At 46.1% G+C, this 18,916-nt stretch overlaps 1 protein-coding gene across 4 annotated transcripts in view; it reads right to left on the minus strand.

Moving 5' to 3' along the window:
- NCOA2 (nuclear receptor coactivator 2) overlaps positions 1–18,916 on the minus strand; it is a 372,516-nt gene that overhangs the window by 21,071 nt on the left and 332,529 nt on the right. For 3 of the 4 annotated variants that reach the window (XM_068237481.1, XM_068237482.1, XM_068237480.1), the window contains 5 exons: positions 16,928–17,057; positions 13,715–13,877; positions 12,080–12,358; positions 11,129–11,218; positions 5,986–6,457 (listed from right to left, as the gene is read on the minus strand). In XM_068237481.1, coding sequence (XP_068093582.1) covers positions 5,986–6,457; positions 11,129–11,218; positions 12,080–12,358; positions 13,715–13,877; positions 16,928–17,057 — 1,134 coding nt within the window. The remainder of the gene's footprint in view (positions 1–5,985; positions 6,458–11,128; positions 11,219–12,079; positions 12,359–13,714; positions 13,878–16,927; positions 17,058–18,916) is intronic. The other variant, XM_068237483.1, reaches the window with a different exon arrangement.

Below are 18,916 nucleotides of genomic sequence, written 5' to 3' on the forward strand. Positions count from 1 at the left end.
CTTTATTGCGACCTCCAAGCCTCCTTCCGGAAGCTTGGAGGAAGAATAAGGAGGCTGGACACGTGAGTTTCTTCTCACAATGATCGCGCTGCCCATAGGAGAGCAGCGGGTCATTGTGGGGCTTAGATCAACGAACGGGAATGGATTTTCCCGTTCATTGATCTCCGGGCGAGCGGGCGGCGGCGGTTTTACTAGCGGCGGGCGGCGTGTTTACGAGCGGGAGCGCGGACAGCGTCGGGAACGCGGAAAGTACGTGTTTCTCCGTCCCTGGTTTTTAAAGGATGGAAAAAGGGGCGGAGAAATACGTACGCGCGGGGGTAAAGTGGTTAAAATACATGTAAACACAAATAAGAAGTATATTTCTTCCAGAGCCATAAATTAAGTTTCTCCTATGTTGCTGTCACTTACAGTAGGTATTAAATCTGACAGCACCGACAGGTTTTGGACTAGCCCATCTCCTCATGGGGGATTCCCAGGGATTTATTTTAAAAAGCAGTTAGTGAATAGCAGTTACTCCGTCCAACTGCTAAAGTGTGCAGCGTGCAGGGAGGCTGGCCAGCATCTTTGTATAAATACGTTACAAGAAGTGTCTTTATAAAGCATAAAGGCCATGCTGAAAATCTCACATGAAAAGATGAACTAGTCCAAAACTTGTCGGTTCTGTCAGATTTCTACTACCTATTGTAAGCGACAGGAACATAGGAGAAAAGTAATGTATGGCTCATTTCACTCTGGAACATACATATTTATTATTTGCATGTGTTCACAATTTTAAAATGTTACAATTTTCGCAATAGTGGTCATTTACTGTGGTGATGCATTTCACTCAGCATTGCATGGAGCTGTCACATTACAGCAGGTGCTAAAATTAAGACAATACAGTAACTTAATATTAGTCTGTTACAACACAAGGGGAGGAGGGGGGGGGGGGGGGGGGGGAACAACTTCACTACCAAAATGGGTTTTCTTCTTCGTGCAAATTTATTTTAAAAAAACTAGCATAAAACAAACACGTTTTGTATTGATACGCCTTCCATCCTTATAATGCTTTTAAGAGGTGAATGTGACAAAGCAAGATAAAATGATGACCCTTGAAAGAATTGTATGGCTACAGGACTAAAGGTGGCCACACACCATACAATAAAATGATCCAATTTTACGGCAATTCGATAAAAACTATCGGATCTCCCCCCCAAAAAAAAAAAAACACTTAAGCTTTTTTTTCATTCGACTGAAATTTCCGATCGGATTTCCTGTTTTCGATCCGGAATGCCAGATATTTTTCTTCAATTATTCTAAAGATTGTATGGTGTGTGTTAGATTGTCAATTTATTAATACACACACCCTAGCAATTTTGTCAGAGTTTCCAACCCTTTTTTATCATAATTGGGGAAAAATTGAACATACGTGTGTGTGGTACATTGGTCATATTTTTGAAATGCTACAATCAGTCAAAAAAAATTGATTGCAATTCTTAAATTGAACAGATATTTAAAAAATTGTATGGTGTGTGGCCACCTTAAGACGTGATTTAAAAAGCTCATACTGAGCAAACGCTCTGCTAGTAAATGGAAAGATAGCCAAGGAAGGTTATATCACGTCATTCATAGATTTCACCCCCTCTTCTGACAGGGTAGTAATTTAGTGTCACTAAGGCCAAATTGCAGCGGCAGTGGCAGCCTGCAATAACAGCACACAGGCCCAGTGGTGTGACAGCCACTGCTTACTACAGTTAAAAGTCAAATGCACTGAAGTAGAGTTAGAAGCCATGTGTGGGATGTACTGCTGTCTGTCCATGTTGGGGAGATCAGAATACACATCACCTGGCACGCACATCTTCACAAGGCACCGGTACGCCAAACACAAGTAGTGCATGTTTTAAAGGATACCACAACTGACATGTGGCATAATGAGATAGACATGGGTATGAACAGTGCCTAGCACACAAATAACTATGCTGCATTCCTTTTTTTCTTTCTCTGCCTGAAAGAGGTAAATATCAGGTATGTAAGTGGCTGACTCAGTCCTGACTCAGACAGGAAGTGACTACAGTGTGACCCTCACTGATAAGAAATTCCAACTATAAAACACTTTCCTAGAAGAAAATGGCTTCTGAGAGCAAGAAAGAGATAAAAAAGGGGGAAATTCTTATCAGTGAGGGTCACACTGTAGTCACTTCCTGTCTGAGTCAGGACTGAGTCAGCCACTTACATACCTGATATTTACCTCTTTCAGGCAGAGAAAGAAAAAAAGGAACACAGCACAGTTATTTGTGTGCTGGGCACTGTACATACACATGTCTATCTCATTATGCCACATGTCAGTTGTGGTATCCTTTAAGTGACCTAGACATAAATCCAAACAATATAGAAAGAGCATACAACAATGTTCATGTTCAGTGATTCCCTACAGTAAAAACTTTCATCAAAGATGGAAGATCTCAGAGATGAAAGCAGAAGGGATAAAGGAAATAATAGTTAACAAGGCTGACTGGTACACTAACAGCACTCGAGCATTGCAGCTCTGACGGTCCAAGTCCAAATCTGCACTAGAACACCAGTTATAAGGGGTGTGTTCTTCCATTAAATTCTGAACACTATGGCTTCCAGATAAGAGTATATATCGGAAGGGTAACTGCTCTCCCCACAAAGACTAGCCCTAGAACAGCCATGGGCAAACTACGACACTGCTACTCTTCTCTCTCCCGCATACAAGGAAGCTAACTCACCCTAGCACACTCTCCAGCAGCGATCTCCATAGTAACGGCAGGATCACATGACCTGCCGCCATGACGTAGCGGTGTGTCATGTGATACTACCGCTGGCATAGAGACTGCCGCTGGAGAGTGCGATAGGAGGAGTTATACCATCCAGTTACTCCCTGATTTTTTTTCAGCTGGGGAGGGGTGAGAGAGAGCTAGCTGCAGTAGCAGCAGGCCGTATTGGACAAGAATGCGGCCTGATCCTTGCAAAGTTTGCCCACCCCTGCCCCAGACCGTGCTAGGGATAACATGACCACCGTAGGGATATTAGATGGTGAGCTCCACTGAGGTACTCTAAACGACATATAGTCAGTAATTATATAATAACCACATACTCTGGTAAATAAAAGTGATTTTACCATGCAGTTTTTCCTGGTGGTAACCTCTGAACATGTACGTTATCAATATCCTTGACTAATGTTACTAAGGATCATGTCGCTGCCATTTTAGGGCGCATCACGATCACATTGTCAGGACAGAAACATACCCAGGGGCTCTTACAAAGTCCAATGAGCTCAGGCATGTTGGTCTGGAGAGCCTGATTAATAAAATAAACATGCATAACTTGCCCTTCAGAGACCTGACTGACACCTTTATTGCCTAGTAGGGAGATACTAGGCCACACATCCTGTCCTGGAGTGCTGCAATTGCTTGACAATTGTCCCTGGATCAGTTCCTGTGAGGGCGGATATGTTTTAGAATTCACCTCACCTTATATTCAGTTGTAGTGCCAGTTGCCAATAGTATGGAAGTATCTCCAGCATGGACAGATATACAATTGACAAGATTCTAATGCTTCCTTCCATACTTCAGTGAACAAGATTGTACATAATATTTCTGCACACTAGCAGTTTTCTATAGAATTTGCATTGTTACACCACATTACCACACACAGGAGCAACAGCGCTGCAATACAAATGAATGACAAGCCACACCAGCAGAGAAAGCACACAAGAAAAAGCCAAGCCAGTACATGTATGTAGCAAGTAAAGAGCATGGATGTGAGAGAACACGTGATCTAATGATGGAACAGGAAAAGTCTCAGCACCAGAAACACAGCTACAGCATAGTCAAGCGATTCAGCTAGTTTATGGTTTATAGGCTTGGCAAATTCAGTGTACTGGCCCAATTATTACAAGTTAAAACAAGTCAAGGAGATGTAATAGGTCAGTCAATGGATGTTAATGACATGTTAGTAGTCACATGCAGTTTAATATTACAACATCTCAGATTTTTAGCAACCACATTGTACTTGCAGGGATCAAGAGAACAATGAGATCTTTGGTTTGTTTGTGTTTTCACTCTTGTAAATGCCAAAACGTAAGATTCAATATAAATCTGTTGACAAAGCCCAACAGAAGTAGATATCCTGTGTGTTTAGCTTAAGTTCTGTATGTGTACCGGTACACACACACACGTAACAACTGATGTCTCCCGTTGGGAATTAGGACCCCAGCCCCTAGGGCGACATCACTGGGCCAGCCTGTACAGCCGCGTCAGCTGTGTAGTGGATAACGCCTTCTGTTGCTATACGGGGGTGGAGGAACAAAAGTGTGACGCATGCATGATGTCATGCAGTGGGCGGGGCACCTGTTACTTAAAAAAAGTTGGCCATCGCTCGACCAAGTTGATCTGTACACACTTATCGGCTGCTCGGCCGACTTTAGTCAGCCATGTGTACGAGGCTTTAACCAACCTAAAGAGGTCACTGGGACAGGTGGAATATTTGGAATATTGTATCTCACATATACTTGGGCAGAATGTTAGTTGACTGAATGTTGCTTCAGTAACTGGCAATAAAGCACATATAACATAGGGCCTACTTACACAGGGGTAAAGAATATAACTAGAAAAAAAATCATTTCTGAAGAAATAACAGCTTTATAAAACATTACAGTGGAAGCTTTTTGTAGCAGCCATGACCATGCTATAAAAAGGGCGGGGAATCAAGCTGTCCCTCAGTGTTTCCTGTTTGCAACATGCTGCCAACATCAGCTCTAATGACTGAGGTTTACTGCAGCGGCAGAACACTGACCAGTATCAGGATTCTGTACATGCACAGCTTCGGATTAGAGTGCACACTTACTGCTGTTTATAGGTTTCTGCATTCTGTCCATTAATTTGTCATATAATTTATCCTGTGTACAGGGCCGGCCCTAAACTTTTTGCCGCCTAAAAATTCTAATAGTTAAACTGCAAACATTGCTTTTGGTGCATCAAGACGATCTACTTCAACAGAATTTATACTATTTGATCATGCGACCAAAATTGCTGCAACTGGAGGAATTAACACCAGGCTCTATGGACATGCTGCGGGAGTTTGAGCACAGGTTCAGGGCCAGATTTTCCATAAGGCACATGCCTACAGGCGTCTTATGTGGGAGAGGTGGACCCCCCCCCCCTCTCAGATCATTGACTTCAGGAGCTTACAGTCTAATCCCTGCCTTGCATCACTAACCTCAGGCACTTATGCTGGGCATACACAGCTCGATTTTGCCACTCGATTCTGCACCCGATCGGTTTTGCAGCTCTATTCTCTCATCTTCCGCTCGTTTTTCTTATATTTTTTTCCATTGTCCCCAATGCAGAATCAAGCGGCGAAACGATTGGGTGGCAGATTGGACGCGTCAGAAATTATCTATTGCGCCATCTAAATGGCTCAGAATCGAGCCATGTATTCCCAGCATTACACCCTTAATCATGGTCTTATGTCACTATGGATGATATGAAACAGTGATTAAAGTGAAAGATTCTAAGGACAGTTTGTGACATAAGGAAGGGATTAAGTTGAGAGCATTTTACTTAGGGGTGTGGCCTGTGATCAGGGGCTGAGTGCACCAAAAAACCTGTGCCTTTGCGCCCCTGAGTTGTAAATCCGTCCCTGCCCAGGTTACCTGCGCCCTCCCTGCTTTCTACTTGCTAGTGAAATGACTACTTCGTTTAGCTAGAGGTTACTACATCAACTCAATGTTATGCTGCATAAGGCAAATACACTTTATAAATAGTTCTTGCACAAACAAGAGTGAAAACGTTGCAATAAATGATAAGACTGGTCTGTTTGCCACCCAGTCACTTCCAAGAACTCGTCAAGCCTATGAAGACTGCTGACACCCCATCCAGAGAGAGGGGGGCGGACTGCAATGTACTGCTTTGCAATAGGTTGCAGGCCTAGCGGCACTACAGAAGTTAAGCAAGACCTGCACTTAAAAGTGGAAGTTGGTACCTGAGCTGGCAAACTGGAAGGCATTGTGCTGAATTTGTGGATTCATAACAGGCCCATACTGTCCTCCCATACTCCCCATGATCCCTTGGTTAGCCAGATTCATCTGGGAGCCATGCAAAGAGCTGTGAGAGAGCGACTGTGACCCAGGGCTGGGGGGCACTGGGGAGAAAGGGCTGGTGAAAGGTGGTGGGGATGGAATTCCAGTACCGTAGTTTGAAGGGAAAGGGAACTGCTGCGTATTGGCTTGCGGAATCCGTGGGCTGCTTATTGTTCCTTGCATGGCAGGAGAAGCCACCATGTTTGGCGGCATAGCCATTCCTGGTCCTCTCATCATCATGGCCCTGTGCTGCACTTGTTGCTGCTGCTGCTGTTGTTGTTGTTGCTGCTGTTGCTGTACTAATTGTCTTTGCCGTAAATGCTGACTTAAGATTTCCCTCTGCCTTTGGGCCAACATTTGTGCATTGATGGGTCCCTGTAAACAGAGAAAAATACAGAACGTTTAAGACAAAAAAATAAAACACTTATAAAAATATAAACTAAAAAGCAATGCATAATCCTTTCAGCTAAAGCAAGGTTATCTGCCACCTTGTGCTCACATTGGGTACTGCAGCATTTGCAGCAAGTTTTCACTATATCATTGTTTGCTATAGAAAATTGTCTGAAGAGTTCACAAACTTTCACTGTGCTGAGAGACTTTTTTTGAGAAGCCCATTAATGAAAGGGGCGATCAGTCTGATAAGAGTGATGTTATTAGTCTGATCAGTCTGATAATAAGAGTGATGTTATTAACTGGAGATTGAAGCAGTGAATACTTCTCTTAGAAATCATTCTCATGTATCATAACTGGTGCAATCATGGTTTCAAAAATGCAGAGCAAAAAGTAAACTGAAAACAGAACTCTTTTTATATAAAGGGGTCCCTTAATTTAAATAATAAAAAATACAAGGTTAATTTTTACAGCAATGTATATATGCTAGAGATGACAGATAATTATCTGTCTGAATTCTGTTTGTGATGGCCAAATTCTCCGCTGTTTACTTGCTGAAAGCGACACTTATATGTTTAGTTTTAGAATGGGGATGAACCAGAGCCCTGGTCAGTTTGTTGCTGCCAGTTTAATCCCTTCTAGGGAAACTTCCTCCCAGTCTATTGTAAGTACCATTAAAGAAAAGAAATGTGCAAAAAATCTTAAAGGGACTCCGAGCTCAGAGTAAAAATAAAATTTGAACTTACCCGGGGCTTTCTCCATCCCAGCCCTGGTCGGGACGTCCCACGCCGGCCTCCTGGCTCTTCTCCCGACGGCTGTCCGCATAGCGCGGACAGGCCGGTACCTCGAGCGACACTGGCGAGTGTCGGGCCTTCTCCTTCCGTATACGTCACGAATGACGTCACACGCCGGCCGCCGCGCGTCATGCCGGTGGCCGGTGTAATGTCAGATATTGCAGCCCCGCACGTTGTGCAGCCCCACATGCGCAGTAGGAGCCTGCGCCCCATTACATTGTGCAGCCACGTGTGAAACGACCTAAATATCTCCGCTTCCGCACCACGTACACCCCCGAAATTTTCAGGGGAGGGAGGGGACCCCCAGATCTAGCTCTGTGTCGAATTGCAGCCCCCTAGCCCCGCTAGTTCCCGAGACTGATTGCAGCAAACCTATCTCGGGAACTAGCGGGGCTAGGGGGCTGCAATTCGACACAGAGCTGGATCTGGGGGTCCTCTCCCTCCCCTGAAAATTTCGGGAGTGTACGTGGTGCAGAAGAGAAGATATTTCAGCTAAATAATGTCTAACTTCCCACTGAGCATGCGCGATACTCAGTGAGGAAGGCTGCTTCCGGGCTGCAATATCTGACATTACACAGGCTTGACAGCACGGTGCATGTGCGATTAAACCGCGCATGCACCGTGCTGTCACGCCGGGCGCCGTCATGACGCACGGCGGCCGGCATGTGACGTATACAGAAGGAGAAGGCCCGACACTCGCCAGTGTCGCTCGAGGTACCGGCCTGTCCGCGCTATGCGGAAGCCCTCACCTATCCAGCTGCAGGCTCCGAGTCCTGCATCCTGCTTCCGTATGTTGTCCAGCTTGAGATGAATCGGGCTCCAAGGTGCTCTGGCTCTTTAACGGCTTCTACGTGGATTATGAGCGGCACTCTGGCTTCCTGGATGCCCTGTGTTCGACCTTTAGGTGGCAGTGCAAAACACATCCGCAGCGGCTCCACCACCGCTGACATGGTTTCATTGCCGCCGAGACTGATGCCTGTTACCGCACCACGTGGGCAGCTCAATTGGATGGCCCACAAGGCTCCAGCAGCGGCTTCAGCGTCATTACTGCTGAGGATTCCCCTGCTGGGACCCCGACCGATGCCAGTTACATGGCACACCACATGGGCAGCTCCAGCGGATGGCCCTCTTGGCTCCAGCAGTGACTCCAGCTCCTCCACCATCGAGATGGATTCGCCCCCAAGACCCCGATATCTGTGACCCAGGCGCACCACGTGGGCAGCTCCAGCGCATGGCCCACATGGCTCACCACCGTAGAGGATTGATTCCCCCGGCGGGACCCGGACCGATGCCGGTTAGCGGGCGCACTACGTGGGCAGCTCCAGAGGATGGCCCACGTGGCTCCAACAGCACCTCCTCCACTGCGATGAAAGATTCCCCTCGCCGAGACCCGGACTGGTGTTCCTGTGGAGCTGCCTCTCACTCACAATTTCTAGCGAAAAATCAAGCGATCAGAAATTCTGATCGGATTGGTTGTAAATAATCTCAGTTGATGAGCACAATCGATACTGAACGATTATAAAAACAATCATCCGATTTAATGTTCGTCAAAACAAAATATGGATTTTCTTGTTGGTTGTGATAGATAGGAAGCAATGATTGGTTAGTTGCTGGTGTAGTGAACGATTTTTCGTCTGATCAGAATTTCTGATCGCTCGAACGATTTTTCGCTAGAAATTGAACCGTTAGTGGCCACCTTCAGACCTGGCACCAGCACTGCAGTTCACCGCAGCCGAGACCCTGGGCATATGTGATCTTACTGCAGGTTTCTTCCATCTCTGCCCGGACCAGCAGCACACAACAGGTCAGTGTAGTTTGTGGGGTCAGTGTAGCTTAGTGTAGATTGTGGGGTCAGTGTAGATTGTGGGGTCAGTGTAGGTTGTGGGGTCAGTGTAGGTTGTGGGGTCAGTGTAGATTGTGGGGTCAGTGTAGGTTGTGGGGTCAGTGTAGGTTGTGGGGTCAGTGTAGGTTGTGGGGTCAGTGTAGGTTGTGGGGTCAGTGTAGGTTGTGGGGTCAGTGTAGGTTGTGGGGTCAGTGTAGGTTGTGGGGTCAGTGTAGGTTGTGGGGTCAGTGTAGGTTGTGGGGTCAGTGTAGGTTGTGGGGTCAGTGTAGGTTGTGGGGTCAGTGTAGGTTGTGGGGTCAGTAGCTTAGTGGAGGTTGTGGGGTCAGTGTAGCTTATTGTAGGTTGTGGGGTCAGTGTAGGTTGTGGGGTCAGTGTAGGTTGTGGGGTCAGTGTAGGTTGTGGGGTCAGTGTAGGTTGTGGGGTCAGTGTAGGTTGTGGGGTCAGTGTAGGTTGTGGGGTCAGTAGCTTAGTGGAGGTTGTGGGGTCAGTGTAGCTTATTGTAGGTTGTGGGGTCAGTGTAGGTTGTGGGGTCAGTGTAGGTTGTGGGGTCAGTAGCTTAGTGGAGGTTGTGGGGTCAGTGTAGCTTATTGTAGGTTGTGGGGTCAGTTCAGCTTAGTGTAGGTTGTGGGGGCAGCAGGGGTTAGTGTAGTGTAGCTAGTGGGGCAGCGGGGGTCAGTTTAGCTGGGCATTGTAGTTTAGATAGAGACAGCTTTTTTTTTTGGGGGGGGGGGAAAGACCAAAAGACGCCTCTGCATGCACTGAAGACGCACCAGGTTACTTTTTTTTTCCATGGTTTTTGTCCTCTTCATGGTGTTAAAGTGGACCTGAACTCTTGCACAGAACAGAACCAGACAGAAGGAAACCAGAGAAATGCACCCTGTATGTATTTAGAGAGTTTAGCCTGTCTAATTCACCCTCATCTGTGACTAAGCACAAGTTGTAATTCAATCTCTCAGCTATGTCAGCTGGCTGCCTCCGCAGAGCAGCTAATTTGTAAACAGATGTTAATGTGTCTGCTTCCTTTGCAGCCCATGGGGGAGGAAGGTATAGGGGGCAGTATAAGGCGTAAACAGTACATGATACCCCATGGGCTGTATACCCCTTCTACTGCCCCCTATAACCCCTCCCCCATGGACTGCATATACCAGCACTCCATACTGTCCCTTATATCCTCCACACCCCTATGGACTGTATATCCTAACCCCTATACCCTTTCCTTCAGCATCAACTGAAACACTTGCCACTGCTAAACCTCGTAAAAACCACAGTATCTTTTCCCATGTTCTTATAACGATTGTTACAGGTGGGTCTTATTTTCTTAAAGGGAAGGTTCAGGGACGCTGTGAAAAAAACAAAAATCCAAATCCACTTACCTGGGGCTTCCTCCAGCCCGTGGCAGGCAGGAGGTGCCCTCGTTGCGGCTCCGCAGGCTCCCGGTCTCCTCCGGTGGCGCGCCCGACCTGGCCAGGCCGGCCTCTTCTGCGCTCCAATGTGCGGCTCACTGGTGCGCGCTGACGTCATCGGACGTCCTCCGGGCTGTTCTGCGCAGGCTCAGTAGTTCTGAGCCTGCGCAGTACAGCCCGGAGGACGTCCGATGACGTCAGCGCGCACCAGTGAGCCGCACATTGGAGCGCAGAAGAGCCCGACCTGGCAGTCGGTCTGGCCAGGTCGGGTGCGCCACCGGAGGAGACCGGGAACCTGCGGAGCCGCGACGAGGGCACCTCCTGCCTGCTACGGGCTGGAGGAAGCCCCAGGTAAGTGGATTTGGATTTTTATTTTTTTCACAGTGTCCCTGAACCTTCCCTTTAACAAGCAGTAGGACAATGTGTAGACATATTTCTGTATTAATTTAATTTAAACTGTACTATAACGGTTATAATAATGTAAACACAATAGATAGTGTAGTTGCGGTTTGGTCCTTAAATCTCTATAGGATTACTTTCTGTACATAACTTATAGGTTGAGGCTTCCCAAAACCTAGCTGGGCTACTCTGCGTAGCAGCACTTTCCAGACTGTACCTGATCTCTTATCTGAGCTGGTACCCCAGGCCTCATTGCCATGTTCAGATTGGAGACGTTAGTCATGGGATTCATTAGAGGCTGACGATTCTATAAAAAAAAATATATAGAAAGTGTTAAATTAGTGTGGCACAAAGCTATTATAATACTCGTCTGGGTATTTAAGGCAGATTTTCAAAAGACAATATTAATAACCTTTCATGTTCATCTCAAAAAGTCTAAGTCTTGCAGATCTGGCTATGTTATACTAATTTCAGATGTAAACTGTGCTTGCCCCTTTCTCCCCACAATGCTGCAGCCAACTAGGCAAGTACCCAATTCTTGTCACCAACATCACATGACTAGAGATGGTGACAACTGGCCAATGGAAGCACCTTTGCGAAGGAGGAAATGGCAGGCACAAGTCATGGCTCAGGCCTTCTGCTTTACCTGGTGCATCGTGTTGCATTGCAGGCAGCGTGTCATGTTAAATTTCCCGCAATGGCCATTGCGACAAAGCTTTGTTAGAGTACCGCAATGCAACCTGGAATAATCTAAAAGAATCCTAAACCATTCTTATTGGAGGGTCTTCCTTTGATGGCAGGAAGTGGGATGAGGTTTATGCATAGGTTTCGTGTTAAGTTAAACTGTAATACATATGCTGATCTTTTGACTTCTGCAGTCTCAGTGATGTTCTTGCTATAAACATGCAGCCAGAGTGGAGTGAGGACATCAGACCGGCATAATTGTTCCCCATAACTGACTCTGGAGGTTTTATAGACAGAGGATCAACACATCAAACAGAATTTTAAAACAGTAGTCAACACTTTCCATAGGCTTTTCACTTCAGATTACCCTTCACTATATAAACATACACAGATTAGTAATAATAACACAATGAACTTCTGGAGAAATAACAATGCAGCGTTGTTGTTGATAGACCCAAGGTGTTACAGAAGAATAAGAAAATACCTGCTGGGCCTGAAGCCTGTGCTGCAGCTGTAGCCTTAGTTGGTTTGGTTGGCTCTGTACCATCCCAGGAGGCCTCAGGCCAGGTCGGGCTGGCATGCGCAGCATGCTGTAGTTAGGACGCTGTCCCATAGAGTGGAAGTTCGGATCCTGCATCTGAGCATAATTATTCTGAGCCATCTGCCCTTGTGCAGCATACGCATGGTTAAAGATAGGAGGCTTCTGATCCATCATCAGGTTGGACTCTTGAGTGATGAATGAATCTGGATCGATAGCTTGGCTCTGTGTAAAGAATAAAAAAAAAAATGTCCTGTTATCAGTACAAAACAGACCCTGTGGAGCTCAAAAGCTATGGACAAGAGTAGTCTAGAGCAGAGTTCCCCAAAACTTTCCTCAAGGCCCACCAACAGTCCATGTTTTGCAGGAAACCACACACATTCACAGGTGAGGTAATTAGTGTCTCAGCAGAGCTGATTAACTACCTCTGTGGATTTCCACAAAAACATGCACTGTTGGTGGGCATTGAGGACAGGGTTGGGGAACACTGGTCTAGAGGGGATAACTAGGCTATATGAAGCAAACCGGTGAGTTTCTTAGGAGAGAAAGTCAAATGCTTACCTTGGTAGAGGGAAGCCTCTCGATCCTCCAGAGTCTTCCCACATCTTCCTTGAGACCACAGCTGGAGGCTTGGACGCTCATGAAGTTTGCGACTGCGCTCAGCCACTGAACGAGGGTGGCAGCACTGCGCAGTAGCACAGAGATGCTCGGCAGAAAAAGCCGAGTGTGATCGGCTCATTGCTACTTTGCAGGCGTCCTGCACAGTGCGGTGGCGTTCAGTCACGGACAGGAGATTTGATGATCAAATTTAATGCCAAATTATTTAAAAAGTCATATTTTACTCCCACTGTATGTTTCAGACAATCAATTCCTAATTACCGCCTTTTTTTAAATGTATTTATTTTTATACACACAACAGCCTTAAAGAGGATCTGTAAAAAAGAAAAACATCCCCTGGGGGGTACTTACCTCGGGAGGGGAAAGCCTCTGGTTCCTAATGAGGCTTCCCCTGTACTCCTCTGTCCTGGCGATCCAGCGATGGCAGCCTCCGAAAACTGGAGCCGTAAATATTAACCTACCGTAATCCAGCGCAGGCGCAGTAGCAGCTTTCCAATCAGGCTCAAGCGAAAATAGCCAAGTCCGATCGGGTCCGCTCTATTGCACAGGAAACTCAAGCCTGTGCAGTGGAGCGGACCCGATCGGGTTCAGCTATTTCTGCCTGAGCCCAATCAGAAAACCGTTACTGGACCTGCACTGGAGCCGGGGAAGGTAAATATTGCAGGCGCTACTGTGTCATCCTTGTCGGCTGTGGTTTCAGAGGAGCCAACGCTGGAACCGAAGGGCAGAGAAGGATGGAGGAAGACTCATTAGGATCCAGAAGCTTCCCCCTCCCAAGGTAAGTAGCACCAGGGCTTTTTTTTGGGGGGTCACATCCATCCTGCATTCTAGTCTACAAAAGAAGGGGCTGACTAAATTTTAGCACCACCATCGAGCTGCACAGATGATGGCATCATTGACTGCAAAGCAGCAATACACATATACAATACATTGCGGCTCAAGACACACAAATTAAAAACATACTTGACTGACTAGCTCAGGAATTCCAAGCGCTCTATCAATCTCTTCCAAACCATCAAAGTTTCTGAGCGCCATGTACAGCTGATCCAGAAGGTTCCCCTCTTCTGTCGGAGACTCCGATGAAGGGGGCCGACACAACAATTCCTCCGGTGAACCAAACTGCTGCCTGAAAAGAGAGGGTCACTGAAATAATCGGCATGCAATACAATGTGTGACATAGGCTGCTGTGCTCTGGCCTGCTCACAGCTTTAAAAGCACTCAGAGATCACATACACTAGCTCGGATACTTACCCGGGGCACCCTCCTGCACCATAAAAACGTCTCACGCCGTCCTCCCGCGGTTTGCCGTTCAGCCACGGTGAGCTCCGTTAGGAGGCTCAGTAACGTCACTCCGGGTCTACTACGCATGCGCAGTAGACCCTGATTGGCATTGACTGAGGCTCGTAACGGAGATCACTGCGGCTGAACGGCAGACCGTGGGAGGACGGCGTGGGACTTAGCTGTTTATGGGGTGGGAGAAAGCTCCAGGTAAGTATCAGACAGGGCTGTAGAGTCGGTACAACAATCTTCCAACTCCGACTCCTAAGTTTATAAAACCACGACTCCGACTCCAACTCCAAAATTTCCCTGACTCCTTGACTCAGACTTCACAGCCCTGGTATCAGAGGCAGTGTATGTAATCTCTGAGTCTCTTTAAAGGGAACCTAAACAGAGAAGGATATGGATTTTTCCTTTTAAAATAATACCAGTTGCCTGACTCTACTGCTGATCCTGTGTCTCCAATACTTTTAGCCACAGCCCCTCACCAAGCATGCAGATCAGGTGCTCTGACTGAAGTCAGAATGGATTAACTGCATGCTTGTTTCAGGTGTGTGATTCAGCCACTATTGCAGCCAAAGAGATCAGCAGTACTGCCAGGCAACTGGTACGGTTTAAAAAAGGAAACATCCATATCCCTCTCAGTTTAGGTTCCCTTTAAGTAGAACTTTGACTTTAATTCAAAAGCCATATTTGTTTAAATTTAGACCAACTGCAGGTAACCATGCTGTTACTGGAAGGGATGCAGTTTCTGCCTCAGAGAAGGAGCTGTATGAATCTTTAGTTCTTCTGGTTGTGCACCAACATCAATCACCATTCAATTCTGGTGGACCTCAGAAAAACTCAACGTCTGGTCTCAGGATGCTTGCCCCAATGCTAGGTACATACTATGAGATGTTATGGTAGATTTACTGTCAGATTGATTATTTCCAACATCTCCGACTTGCTTTCCGATCGATCTCCGAGCATTTTCTGATCGATTTCCAATAACTTTAATCGGAAAGAGACTAGAAAATGCTCATAAATCGATCGGAAAGCAAATCGGACATGTTGGAAATAATCCATCTGACAGTAAATCGACCATAAAATCTCAGTGTGTACCGAGCATTAGAGCTCATTCACAACTGCATCAGCTGGGTTGCAGAATAATTCTGCTTGTCATCTCACTGCCCATACAACTCTATGAGCCTGTTCACATCCCTTCACCCGTGGCGTTGTTGAAAAGACTCACTGCATGCAGGCTTTGAATTATTGTGTGTAAAATGAGTGCAGTGTCCATTGCAGTTCACACACCATGCATGCATTATACAATGTGCACAGTGTGAAGCCAGCCTTGGTGTTTATTTTTAAGATCCTGGTCAAAATTGGTTTTCAACAAATCTTTTGTTCGGACCCACTGCACAACAGCCTTGAAACAGGAAGTGAAGGGAAACTCCTAGAAATGAGAGACTGATTGTACAAAGCTGATTTTTTTCAATCTTTTTTTACATTACTGCAAGCAGCTATGATTTTTCTACACTAGCTCAGATTATGCTTCCTTGCAACTATGACAACAGTCCACTGTAGGGTGGATAGACGAGCCTAAAACGAATGTTCACATTCCCTGCTACAACATTTGCTTTTTATTGAATTGATGAACAGTTGACTCTCCCCGACGCCCTGAAATTGTAGCTATATCAGAACCACAAACGTCTGCTCACAGTCCATGTGCAGACATTCATATTTAACTTCCCCAGCTTATAAAAGTAAAAGAGGTGAGCCATTTCATTCAGGTTTACTCTTTTCATCCATACAGTGGATTTACTCTTTAACCTCCTTAGCGGTAACCCCGTGCTGGACACGGGGTAAGCCGCCGGAGGGTGCCGCTCAGGCCCTGCTGGGCCGATTTACATAATTTGTTTTTTCAAACACGCAGCTAGCACTTTGCTAGCTGCGTGTTTGGTCTGATCGCCGCTGCCCGCTACCCACTGCGATACAGGGCCCCCCCCCGCATACCCCTTGCGCAGCCTGGCCAATCGCCGCCAGGCTGCACTATGGGGTGGATCGGGATTCCCTGTGACGTCACGACGTCGATGACGTCACTCCGATCATTGCCATGACGACAGGGGAAGCCCTCAAGTAAATCCCGTTCAGAACGGGATTTCCTTATGGGCAAGCGGCGCCGGCGGCGATCGGACGCTACGGGGGGACGCCGCAGGGAGGGGGGGAAGCATGTAGCTAGCGCTAGGCTAGGCTAGCTACATGCTAAAAAAAAAGTGAAAAAAACCCTCCCACGCAGCCGCATTTCTCATATCGCCAGGGAGGTTAAAGCTGATCCGAGATGAAAAACTAGCTATAACAAATACCTTGTCTATATATCTTATCTAAAGTTTAGATAGTTTACACAGCATATCTAGCTGCAAACAGCTTCAACACTATATGATTACTTCTTCCTGTGATACAATTAGAGCAGCCATGTTTGGTTTGTGATCATTACACACAGGCAAGCTGATCTGCATCTCCAGCCCTCAGCCTGTGAAAACTTCACTCTCCTCCTCCCCACTGCCTGACTGAAATCTCTGGCAATTAACACCTCCTCCACCACCTTCTGCCCAGACATAGCTCCCATAAGGCCTTGCTACATGGGTCTAAGTGCCAAGGCACTGGAGAAGCTGTGGGCGAGGCTTGTTTAGTTTATAGGGAATTAGAGTATTAAAAACAAAAAAAAAGTATTGGGCTTGAGGAATGCCCTATAAACTATATGAAAAGAGCACAATTACGCAATGAGTAAAAGTTTATCTTAAATCCACTTTAAAGCAAAATTGCTTGAAGTTCAAATGAAAGCTAAAAACAAACACTTGTGTGTATTCTATATGAACAACCTGTATCTAGCCATCCACCTGGCTGAAAGTAACATACCTGCTTTGATTGCTGTATGGGGTTTGATCAATAGTCAGAATACTGTCAGGCCAAGGTGCTGTTTGGTTGGGCGGAGCCTGCTGCTGGCTGTATGGAGGCCCAGCCATGTTCATCTCCATCTCAGAGGATCCTGAAAAACACAAGAGCTCCAGTCAGTTCTGTTCACATCACCACACAGAAAAGAAATAGGAAAAGAACACCACATTAAAAGGGCTCTATGGTGACATTTAAAATACATACATACAGAGAAGATTTGCATTTGTTCCTGAGTAAAATGAACCGTAAATTACTTTATTTCTATGTAGCTGTTACAGTACAGTAGGTGATGTGATGATGGTTCTTACCTGTTACTGACAGATTTTGGCCAAGTAGTCCTATTATTTTAAAAATATTGCCTGGCAAGGAGCTGCACAAAGTCGTGGGACGATCATGACACCATCTTAGGATTTGGACTGAGTAACTACAATTAAATAAGTGCTTTTGAATATAAAGAAAACCATCAGACTAGTCCAAAATCTGCCAGTAAGAGGTCAGAATCTGATTTAAAACACTTGCTGTGGCAGCTACCTAGATAGAAAGTCTTTTACAATGCATTTTACTCTGGGGCACATACACATCTGATTCATATGTGTAGACATGTATTTTAAAACGTATGTTTTTTTTTCGTCATAGTGGCTCAACTGCAAACTGCATACATTTTCAGGCAATTCATAATAAATTGCAATTCTCCTCTCACTGACCATTTCTATGCTGCTATCAATCAATCTTTTTTTTTTTTTTTTTTTTTTTAACCAACATTTTTTTTTGTATCTTTTGTGTGTGTAAAAAAAAAAAAAAATACTAAAAAGTAGGCATGAAAAGTAATCTAAAACTTCAATTAAATGATAAAACTCTTACTGAATCATGAATGACCATTGTTTTGGGGCGTGAGCGTAAAGTCTTGTACACACGCTGAAGGGAAGCCAAGGTTCTAGTGTGTGGAAGCTTGTGTGTCCCTTGCTGCAGCTCCACTCAATGCATAGCAGCTGGTGAAGTCGATGGCTACTGCACTAAACTGCGGCCTGTTGCTGTTCCGCTCCCGTTGTCGGCAGCGTTCTGCTCAGACGCAGTGCTTCTGCTCCTACACAGTATATTCCTGACGGTGGATACGCGACCGCGTGCTCGTGTGCAGGCGCAGACCTCACAGGGTCACCAGCTGCTACAGAGGGGACCCCGGCGACGCGCTGAGAGCGGACCTGCAGTGAAGGACACATAAGCTTCCAGGGGCTGGATGAAGCCCCAGGTAAGTAAATCATTTTGCCTGATATTTCCTTTAAAGATCCAGCATGTGCACTACACCCCGCCTGCAGGAAGTCACTAACATGTGCCGTGCTGTTGTCCTGCCTGCCCCCTGCATTGAATAGTTCACTTTGCTTGGCTTTAGATAGGTGACTAGTCTGTACAATGCTCACGACCGTACCTGCCGCTGGCTGGGATTATAAAGTCTATATTCCCAGGTTCTTCAGGTGAGCTCACCTACTCCTCCATATCTCTCTTTGAAGTGGTCTGCTCCTAAATAACTATTGTTTGGACATCTATAGCATTATTCTAAGCCTCAAGTCTTTCACTTCTGTATGACCAAGTTCTGTGCTTAAAGAGACTCCGTAACAAAAATTGCATCCTGTTTTTTATCATCCTACAAGTTCAAAAAGCCATTCTAATGTGTTCTGGCTAACTGCAGCACTTTATACTATCACTGTCTCTGTAATAAATCAACTTATCTCTCTCTTGTCAGACTTGTCAGCCTGTGTCTGGAAGGCTGCCAAGTTCTTCAGTGTTGTGGTTCTGTGATGCATCTCCCCCCTGGAGGCCCCTCTCTGCACACTGCCTGTGTGTTATTTAGGATTAGAGCAGCTTCTCTCTTATCTTTTACAAGCTGGATAAATCGTCCTCTGAGCTGGCTGGGCTTTCACATACTGAAGAATTACAGACAAGGGCAAAGCTGTTTGC

Source organism: Hyperolius riggenbachi, chromosome 5 (genome assembly GCF_040937935.1).
Source record: "Hyperolius riggenbachi isolate aHypRig1 chromosome 5, aHypRig1.pri, whole genome shotgun sequence".
Classification (NCBI taxonomy): domain Eukaryota; kingdom Metazoa; phylum Chordata; class Amphibia; order Anura; family Hyperoliidae; genus Hyperolius; species Hyperolius riggenbachi.